The sequence below is a fragment of the Pteropus alecto genome, unplaced genomic scaffold (genome assembly GCF_000325575.1).
Source record: "Pteropus alecto unplaced genomic scaffold, ASM32557v1 scaffold3, whole genome shotgun sequence".
NCBI classification, from domain to species: domain Eukaryota; kingdom Metazoa; phylum Chordata; class Mammalia; order Chiroptera; family Pteropodidae; genus Pteropus; species Pteropus alecto.
Genome location: NW_006442484.1, coordinates 42,387,746 through 42,398,907, shown reverse-complemented (window position 1 = coordinate 42,398,907; position 11,162 = coordinate 42,387,746). Strand labels below are relative to the sequence as shown.

The following is an 11,162-nucleotide window of genomic DNA, read 5'->3' as shown; positions in this document are numbered from 1 at the left end:
AAAAAACAAAAACCCCAAAACTTTGACCCATGCCTTGCACCACATATAAAGATTAACAAAAATTGATTATAAATCTAAATGTAAAACCTAAATTAAATGTCTGAAATTAAAAAAGACTGACCATAACAAGTGCTGTCAAGGATTTGGGGCAACTGGAACTCTCATATACTGATGACGAAAATATAAAATGGTACAGCCATTTTGGAAAAAGTTTGAAAACAGTTAAGCATATACCTAATATATGACCCAGCCATTCATTCCCTCTTGGTTTTTACCAAACAGAAATAAAGCATATGTCTATACGAATTTGTCTGCAAATGTTCATAGTAGCTTTATTTGTAGAAGCCAAAAAAATGGCAACAACTCAAATGCACATTAACAGGTAAATGTATTAAATTGCGATTACATACATACAATAGACTACCACTCAGGAATAAAAGGAAATGAACTATTGATACATGCAACACATATGGATCTCAAAATAACTATATTGAGTGAAAGAAGCCTCCCCCAAAGTACTTACTATGTGATTTCATTTATATAAAATTCTAGAAAACTCAAACTAATCTAAAGTGATAGATTGATTAGTGGTTACCTTGGAAAGGAAGGAGAGGCAGAAGGGAGGGATTATGAAGAAGCAAGAGAAAACTTTTTGGGGTGATGCATGTATTTATTGTGTGTGTGTGTGTGTGTGTGTGTGTGTGTGTGTGTGTTTACTCTCTTGATTGTGGTGATTTCATGGATGTGTACATGTCAAAATTTATTAAATTCCACACTTTAAATATGTGCATTTTATTGTATGTCCATTATACCTCAATAAATTTGTTATAAAAATGTAAAATTTACACATGGCAAATAATTTACATGTGTGCTTACCATCATTCATTAATAAGGAAATATAAATTAAAATCACATTGGGATCCAATATAGTTATTGGCTAAAGCTGTTTAATATGTTTTCATATTAGAGCAAAAATTTTCAATTTAGAAATACCAAGAACTCATAACCCTTAAAGAAAATGGTCACATTCTGCTTTTATGGAATCTCTTCTCTGGTGCCATTTTGTCCTGTACCATTAGACATGTGGAAAGGTCTAACATGTACCTTCAGAAACCCAGGTTTGTTCTCTAATGTTGGACTCCATTAAAAGAAATGGGGTTCCTGGGTGAGCAATGTATTCCATGTTTGAGAAAGAATAGCTCAAGCTGAGTTTTGGGTCATCTTAACTACTATCACGAAGAAAGAATATTTTCAGCAGTTCCTGGTGGGGGTTGGTATTACAAAAAGAGAAGGTTGACCTGACAAGAGGGCTCCTAGGCACAAGTAGAAACAATCTAAGTATCAACTAGAAAAAATTATACACCCACCATAAAGACTAAGCTAAAAAAGATAAACAACCACAAATGGAGAAAATATGAAGCAACTGGAAGTCTCATACATTGCTACAAGCATGTAAAATGGTATAATCCTTTAGAAAAAATGTCTGGCAGTTTCTTATTAAACTAAACATACACCTACTCTAGGACCCAATAATTTCATCCTTAGATGTTTATCCAAGAGGAATAAAGACATAGGGTTTACACACAAAAAAATTATACAAGATTATTTCCAGTATCTTTATTTATAATAGTTAAAAAAACCCCAGCAGAAATAGTCCAGGTGTTCATCAACAGGAAAATGGGGGGGGGGGGAACAAATGTGACATATTCACACAAAAGAATACTCAGCAATAAAAAGGAATGAACCACTGATACATGCAACCTGAATTAACCTCAAAAACATGCTGAAAGAAGCATTATGCTTTGTATAATACCATTTCTATAAAGTTTTAGAATAGGTAAATTTAATCTGTGAGGCAACATAATCAGAACACTAGTTACACCTGACAGGTGAAGTAGGATTGACAAGAAAAATACATGAGGAAACTTTCTCGGATGATCACAATGTCCGGAATTTTGCAAAGGGTTTGGGTTACACAGGTGTAATGCATTTGCAAAAACTTAGCAAATGTATACTTAACATTTGTGTACTTCATTGCATGTAAGTGTAGATCAAAAAAATTAAAAACTAAACAATACTGAATTATTTAATAATATGCCTGTTGAAGTATCAGGGGAAAGTATCGATGTGCAATTTATTTTTATGGATAGTTACTTTGTAATAAAACATGTAGAGTGAAATGCAGAATGCATGGGGGTTGGTATTTGGGTATTTACCATAAAATTTTGTTAACTTTGCTATACGTTTGAAAATTTTAATAAAATATTGGGAAAAGCCTTCAGTTGGTCTTATTTTTCTATTATATAGCCTTTGCCTGAAATAAATTATTTTTTCTCTAAGACGAATTTTCTACAGTAACACAAGAACTGGAAATTAGCACCTGAAATTTCTCTGAAATTCTAAAAGGTAGATGATATATGTAAATCTGGTAAGAAATGTAAGAAAGCATAAAAATTATTGAATAGGAAGCCAGGTTACATTAAGAGGAATTACCAATACTGGTGTTTATTAATTACTACAAATAGGATGAGAGTACCATTTTTTGTACCTTTACTTTTAACCACCGGAAAAGAATCATCCTCTATGGCAAGTTATATGTGTGACTAGGTCAACTGTATCTCAGCCAAACTTTGTTCAAAATATGTGTAACCAATCAGCATTCAAAAAACACTTATTAAACATTTTATCCCATATACAGTATACTGATAATTATAATGTTGCATACCCAACATTATAATTGTCAGTATACTGTATATGGGATAAAATAACATCCTTTGTCTTTTGAGAGCTTTGGAGGAAATCTGGCAAAGTTTCTGCCAAATAAATTTGGATGTGTTTCCCGTCTCTGTACTTATTAACTTCTGTTAAGTCTCACTTTCCTCATTTGTAAAATAAAAAAGAATGTAGTTCATACCTCATATATTTTGAATGTTAAGTGAGACAATTCACCTTACATGTATCACAATGACTGGTAGAAAGCACTCAGTAAACATATATTTTAAAAGTATGTACAAGAAACAAAATATTCAAGTGGTAGAAGAATGCGGAGCACCTTAATTTCTTTAAATAGAACAATATTTCCTCACTAGGTAGTTCAAATAGTAACTACGATAAGATTTGTTTTGCTTTCTCCCAGCATTGCAAGAAATGTTTTAGAAAGCCAAAGAACTATAATCTTGCTGCATTGATATTCTGAGAATATAGAATCTTAAATCAAGGAGTAAAATGCAGAAATGTACCTCTATCAGCTTAATATCTGGACCTTCTGAAAGAAGTTACCCTGCTTCACCCAGTCATATTAAATGCTCAGAAATGTTACTCCATGTTTTATGTTTGACACTAGCACCTGTTCAATAGGTGGGCACACGGCTAAAGTCTCTAACACAGTCAGGTAGAGAGGGGGGTTAAAGTGGGGCAGGAGGATATTAACCCCCACTTTCCTCCATCCCCAAGCGAATGGCAGTCTCATGCCCGGCAGGTGGCAGAATGAGCAGCTGCATGCCACTGTGGGGAGCTGAGAAGCCCATAGTTTTCTGGGAAGCATGCTGCATTGTCTCCTGCTATGTGTGTTATCTGTAAATTTCTCACAGTCTTGCTATCTTCTGTATCTTTTGCCATCTTTTTATCAATCATTCTGTTAACAATCATGCATCCCACATTCCCAAGTAACATTACAATTGCCTGAAACTAAGTAGTAGCAGCTAGTTCTTTCAGTTGGGGCATAGCCTTCCCATTTATTACACTAAGGTACTGTCACACTAAGTACCTCTCCTGCCTAGTCCCTAGGGCATTTTGATCCTGCCTAGTCCATAGGGCATTTCGATCCTGGTCTAGTCTGATTTTGACAATGGTGAGCCAGCAGGAGTTTCTGAGTAGTCAGTTCATATCTAGACTCGAAGTATTCCACACAGCCACACACCCACCAACCCTCGCCAAAGAAGCAGAAAGGAATCTTGGTTCTCAGATGCCTTTCTGAGTAGATGAGTTCCTTTCTAGCATTTCATCAGAAGGATGCAATAACTTAAAGGAGAAGAGGAAAGTCAATAAACCTTTTTTCGAAAAAATCTGACAAGATTCAAGTCTTAGTATATCCAGTTCTGAAACACTCTTGGAAATGGAGAATAGGCTTTATGCTTTTACATTGCACTGCATCTGCTTTGAAACCCACACAATACTGGTTTCTTTCTCTTCTCTGGTATATTTAAGCTACTCCTTCCCTTTCAAGATTTGTATTAACTGGGCAGGACTGTTTAGCTAGTGTCTAATTGGAAGTTTGGGGCTATATCTAGCACACTGTAACTATTCAACTGCTTTGTAATCACATCATGTCTCTAAAATGCTCTGAAAGCTTCCAATATTATATTAAATAGTACTATTAAATATTCATAAAATGAGAATGGGTTTTTCAATTAGTGGCTGTAAAATTATTAGAATTTAAAATATGAAAATATTTTCATCATCTTGGTCATGAAGTAATCACTTCTACTCTCCCAAATGGCTACAATACATAGGATCAGATTAAGAAAGATTATATTGTTAGCCCACATATAAATATTATCCCCTTTTAAAAATGTTACCAATCTTTTTTTCTGTTGCACGAAAGACAGTTTTAGGTTTCTTCTCCTTGTTTCTTTTAAATTTATGGACTCTGCTACTAATTTCTTGACTTTTATAATAGCTAACACCTTTCCCTCTCAGACCTGTTGATCATAAGCTTGAAATTTATCTGCAAACTTCAAGAGCAGAACAGGGCAGGATATACATCTTTCTCAACATGGGATCAAGTCAAAACTGAAGGATTTTTTAATATAAATCATCCAAGCTAAAATCTCTTATTTTAACCTTACATTTGAATCAGCAATGATGTTTGCTGCTGTTTACTCTATTTTTACTAATTATTCTTTTGAGTCTGAATCAGAGAAATGTGCTGAACATGTGGATTATAAGCAATTGGATTTCTCAAACAGGAAGCACAAAGAAATATTTGCTCCCTTTATTTAGGTTGCTTTTATTTAACATTGTGAAGAATGATTATCTGATTTCAAGGATCATATTTAGATCAGTTCTAACAAAGAAGAAAAAATACTTGTTTTATAACTAAGATAAAGCCAAAAGCTTTTTCTAGCAACATAGTCAGTTCCAAGTTACTCCTGGAACTACCTACTTTTCTACATGGAGCAGAACTGCTGTGACTCAGTATATCTTTACCTTACTGTACAGGTACAAAAATATTGCCTATGCAGAACTGGAAGACACACCAAATAAACAGAATAGTGAAATAAGTACAACATTCTTAGGTGTATTAAAAGCTAAAAAGGCTACATACTGGAAAAAATTTCTTAAAGTACGCTTGGAATCTTTTACAATAGTCTATAATAGAAAATAATCAATGGGAATATCAAGCCAAGAGAATAAAACCATGGAAGAAAAGATAATTTGGGAACTAAAGCTGATTCCTTAGACTATTTACAAATACAAAACACATATACATATATAAGATTGAAAAAAACTGTGATGACATATTTTTGGTTCAAAAGTGTGCTTTCACATTACAGATCTTGTTTCTCCTCCTTAAGCAAAGCTTAGTATAAAGGACACAGGATTTCTTTATCTTTTGTATCTTTCTTTTTGTCCCTCCCTTCTAGTCTTACCAATCAAAATTCCATAGCACCCCTTTAACATGGTTTTAACAATGTTAAACACCTTCCTACCAATGACCCTCTTCCCAACAACTGGAATTAACCTGTCCTTCTTTGCTCAACATTTTATATTTATATTACTACCTCGCTAAAAGCTCTAAAATGCTAGACTTCTTGGGACATTATTCTAAAAATCCTTTACATAAAATGAAGTCCTTACCACCTTGTATGGCAAGAGTTTAACAAACAAGTCACAGTCATCTGAAGTCAATACAAGATCTTTCTGGAAAATACTGGAGAACTTGCTATGCAGATAATAAAAAAAAGGACTGGACATAGCTGCTGGAGTATTTGGCTAAAAGTCTGATAAGTTACATTTCAAAATTTAAAATTATATCACTCTTTTTCACAACTTCTGTTTGTGGATTCTTCTTCCCCGGGGTCACATACCATCTGGTAAACATAGCAGCTGAAGACCCTGCTGGGTTTCTGTTCTATGTGTAGTACTAAGTCTCTGTCAAAGTAGACTTCATGGCTATATGTCTGCAACGAAAACACAGTCAAATGGAATCTCTTCTTCACACAATCTTGTTCACTATTAATTATGTCATAAAAATGTCAGCACCTATGCTAGGCATCTTCAAACACACACTTGGAGGCAAAATAGGTGCTAGAAATGGTTTATTTTTCACTATTTGTGGATATGAAGATTACTTATGAGAAAAGCATGACACAAAAACGTGAGAATGAAAAGAGCCCTGGATTTAGGAGTCTGAACACCCAGATTCTACTAACAACACTGCAATTATTTCACTGTGTGATTGTGGACAAGTTGCTAAACTTCCCAGGTTCTCCACTGATAAAACAAGGACTGGATAAAATAATGTCTCCTATTCTTTATAACTTTTATATTCTATAATACACAGAAGAGCAGAAAAATCCTTCAAGTGTGCCTTGAAATGCTACATGCTTAGATATGTCTCTATTAAATAACTGTAGGATACTATAATACAGTATAGCTTTACTTTTTAAAACATTACCAAATGTATAAAACAGAAGAAAACCAAAAACTATGGTAAGGAAATAGACAGCATCTCTCAGGAAAAAAACATAAAGCTTTATCTTTAAGGCTCTGGTAAGGTGACATCTTCTAGTCTGTTGGGGAAGAAGACTTAAGAAGTACTCATTTTGTCCTGTGTGTAGTTCAATAACCTATCTCATGTGGTCACTGGTCTAGGTGAGCTCGGACTGACACAAACACAGTAACACCTGTTCCAAAAATGTCACCTATAAAGAGGACTCTTACAACTCTGTATTCCACGGACTGTACTTACCACATCCCACGACTCCACTAGTGGAATACTCTTAAGTAAAGTTCCATATTCATTACAGTGGAAATCCAGGTGTGCTTTTCCTTCGGCATCTATTTGAGTAACAGCTACCACAGAAAGCAAATCCAATTCATCTTCATAGTCCACAATTTTGAAAGTCTCAAGGAATACATGGATAAAGCGGAGAGAAAGAGAGGTAAATCCAGTTACTTGGTTAGGGTCATTTCTACAATTGTAGTTTAACTATTCGATTACTTATAAAAATACATAGAAAGAATGAATGACTGGGAACATAGGAAAAATGTGTCTCTATTTATATGCCTACTACAACACCAGTCCCAAGATGTTCAAGCCTCAAGCAATATCCTACAGTTTTTGACAAACAGAACCAAGTCTATGTAGATCTCAGCAAAAATAGAACTGAAATTCTCTATTCGACAGCAAACTAGAGCTTCTCCAAATTCAAAAAAGGTATTTAACTGCTGTTTCTGACATGTGTGTCCACTGGTTCCCAGATAAGACTAGATACATAGAACTCAGTTCTGAAACCTGAAGACTACCCACTGTGCTCAGAAGGTTCTTATGCCAGAAAAACACAAGTCATTTCAAGAAGATCTGATAGCCAATCATATACTATTAGCCATCCTTTAAAACAAAAACAAAAACAATAAGCCTCTTTGGTTCCATACAAAAGCAAAATATTGCTGCTTATAGAATAACAGGAACTGAAATCCTGCCCACAGATAAGAAATGTAAGTTAGAAATGATTAATGATGGTAAAGAGTTCAGAGAGAAAAACCTAACCCCAGAACTCTGTCTCAAGAAAGAAAACCTGGGACTCTAACAGCCTCATAGGGTAAGCAGATCCATGCCCAGCCATCCATGGATGAACCACAGAAAGATACATCTTGGCAGGCACAACAAGTTTCTCTTAACCGCCACATACTAATCCTTTACTTACATTTGATCAAACTGCTTTTTACTCCATTTATATTTTCTGTCTTTACCACCTATGACATAAAAACTTACATAGATTACCTATGGTTCCTTTTTATTTAATTTTTTTGCCTTAATCTTACCTTGGACAAACTTCAAAGGGTGACTTTTTACATGGGTGTCACTCATTTGATAGACTTTAGTAACAACCCCTTTAACTTTTCTTTTATAGGCTAGAAGTTTCTGTTTTCTAATTTCATGATGCAGAGTATCTCTCTTTGCCACTATCTCCTTCTGCCTTAATTACTCTTGCTATCTCTTAGTAATTTTAGTATGTCTTTCTTGAATAGTTTTACACATAGCACAGGGAGCTTTCTGCTTTATTCTCAATAGATTTCTATGGTTCAAAAGAATAAGTATATATTTTTTTTCTATTTTGAGCATAGCCACATAGTAGGCCACCTCCAATCTATTTTTAAAATTTTCCAAAACTATCCTTAGAAGGCTATTCTATCTAATATTTTGACTAGAAACAGTCACACAAATGATATAGTTTTATGGTCTAAGTAGATTTAGTAGTTATGCTATGGTTATATACTCGAAACATGGTAACTGTCAGTTGATTGCAAAAGTACTTCCAATGCCTCTTTTTTTAAAAAAAAAAAAAAATGGGGTAAGAATGGATTAGTTCAGTGACTAGCACTGCCAGTTGAGGTCAGAGCTGAACTGATTTATCCTCACACCCTCCTTCCCTGGCCCATGAACATTAACAAACATACCCATGTCTAGCAGGTAAAAAATAAGGAAAAGCCATAAAATCATCAGGCTATAACTCAAGAATTTTCTATTAAGAAATTTCCCTAGAAAGTATACACATCAACAAAACAATAGGCTAATGGTATTTTCAAATTATTTCAGTCCTATGAACCTTTCTGCAGAGTAATTCCAGTATGAAAATAGAGGATAATGAGAATGCATTGGTTGAAATAGCACACACAATCTGACTAACTAAGCCTGCATGGAGCTTACTCCTAATCTCTACCCCTGGGTCCGGTAAGCATAACTTAAAAACCAAAGGGCAAATACACACTAGTTTGGCTTGTTATCTCTGGCTAAAATAATACCTCTTGTTCTGGGTCGTCATCCAGAAGGTTAAAATTTCTTTTTACCACCCGTCCAGAAGCTGTAACAGTGGGTAAGTTTTCATTCTGTCATATGAAGAGAAAAAAAAAAAAATTCTACTATATGTAGTCAATAGCAAAATCATATTAACAAATTTGGTAAAATTAACCAACCCTTCTCCAACATTCACAATTCTTTCCTCAACTGAGAAAATTCAAAATCAGATTTCTGATCCTTTGATTAGTAAAAATACTTTGTTACAGTAAAGTTTTTAATGGATAAAATACCAAAATAGGCAAAAATAAATATAAAGGTGACAAATTTGCTACTTCATTTGCTTTAGTATAGTACAACAAATTGAGTGGATCTGCTTTTGGAGATTTCCCTCTGCATGAACTTCCTCATGTCCCTAATTTTGTATGCTAAAGGAAAAGAACTGTCTGGAGTTAAAGCACGGTATGTGATTTTTAAAGATTTATATCCACCCCAACTTTAAGTTTGCAGAATTAATTAAACCCAAAGGTCAATAATTCAATAAAAATTTAAATAGAAACCCAAAAAGGGAATAGAAATAAGCAAAAGATAAACTTAATATAATCAGCTCTCTTCAAATCTTGTACATACATGGGACTAAAACCCACAGAGACTAAATGAACAGACTTTTATATGATTGTGCTGTTCTTTTCAACCACATTACAAGGCAAATATTATATTCTTATATAGAAAGATAGTGATATACAAAGGATTTTAAAGTATTCCTGACTTACTTTGTTCTTCTCCCTGTTGGCCAAAATGACAAAATCTTCAGAGATCTGATGCTGGGCACTATTATTTCCTACTTCAATAAGCTTTAAAACTCTGAAAAGGGAAAAAGGATTCTGAGAACCCAAGACCTCAATGCATTATCAAAGTGCCGAAGTTGAACTATTGAAATAAAACTCAACAAATGAAAATTATAGTAACAATACTGAGTTCCCTTTTTGGTCGGAAATAATAATGTCTAATCACCTAGGTGTCCATAAACTTTCGATCTGAGATTTTGTTAAACAGAAACTATGACAACAGGTACTACTGAATTAGGTAATGAAGCAGCTTGATTAGGCTTAAGCCACCTTCCAAACTGGATTAATGAAAGTTACTTTAAAGAACCTCATCTCTGCCATCCTGTAATAGGTCTTTAACATTTCAGCTTTAACAATGGTATTATAGTACAGGCATACCTAGTTTTATTGCTCTTCACTTTATTGTACTTCACAGATGTTGCATTTTTTACAAACTGAAAGAAGCAAGACCCTCCACCAGCAAAAAGATTATGACTCACTTTACTGTCATACTTGCTTTATTGCGGTGGTCTGGAACCAAACCCGCAATATGCATTTTTATTTCTGAAGATAGAATGAGAGATCAATGGACAACACTTTGAGTTAACGGTAAGACAGGCTGGATTAGCAACTAAGCCTAAACTAAGTTTACATGATAGAAAAATATTTAAAATCTGAAACTGACTTAATACTTTTCTTTTTTCTTAGGATTATATTTAAAGATTTGGGTTTTCTGAGTGCAAATGCCCTCACAGATCAAACTAATTAAGCAAGAGAATATAAAATAATTTATTCATCACCCACACAAATCTCTTTAAAAGCGCAATGTTGTTAAAGCTTAAAGTCTCAAGTGCAGGCAAAGAGAACAGAAGGGAGAAGCAGCTATGTAGCTAGAAAGAGCCAGAGGCCTTAGAGTTTACCAGAAACAAAGAAATCAGATTATATGTTAAATTATTCAATTAGTTATCTTAATTAGTGCTGATATTTAAAAGTGCCTATCTTTTAAAACCTGGCAAAAAGGCACACATCCTGTGGACCTTATTTTTTTAAACTCAAACTAACATTAAAAGATGAATGGTAACAAATATTAAAAGTAAAGTTTACTAAAGCTGAACCAATTTTTAAGACTTTTTTGTAAAAGTTCATAATCTTATTTCTTTAAGTCCAGTCATCTTCCTGGTAATCGATCCAGAGAAGTAGACTAATCCTGAAGCATAAGTAACAAAGAAAGCAGACACTGCCTTTCCTATTTAACAAATACTTACTGAGCACTCATCTGTGCTAAGCACTGTGCTCAGCGCCAATCCAAGGTG

General features: G+C 34.2%; 1 protein-coding gene across 2 annotated transcripts in view; it reads right to left on the bottom strand.

Annotated features, from left to right (window-relative positions):
* Window positions 1–2,972: 2,972 nt before the first annotated feature.
* The window catches only part of DCAF17 (DDB1 and CUL4 associated factor 17), a 38,967-nt gene continuing 30,777 nt past the window's right edge, over window positions 2,973–11,162 (bottom strand). For both annotated transcript variants that reach the window (XM_006921185.3, XM_015596716.2), the window contains exons 11-14: window positions 9,796–9,886; window positions 9,031–9,114; window positions 6,974–7,129; window positions 2,973–6,182 (exon numbers count right to left, since the gene is read on the bottom strand). In XM_006921185.3, the coding sequence (XP_006921247.1) occupies window positions 6,036–6,182; window positions 6,974–7,129; window positions 9,031–9,114; window positions 9,796–9,886 (478 nt within the window). In that variant the 3' untranslated portion in view covers window positions 2,973–6,035. The remainder of the gene's footprint in view (window positions 6,183–6,973; window positions 7,130–9,030; window positions 9,115–9,795; window positions 9,887–11,162) is intronic.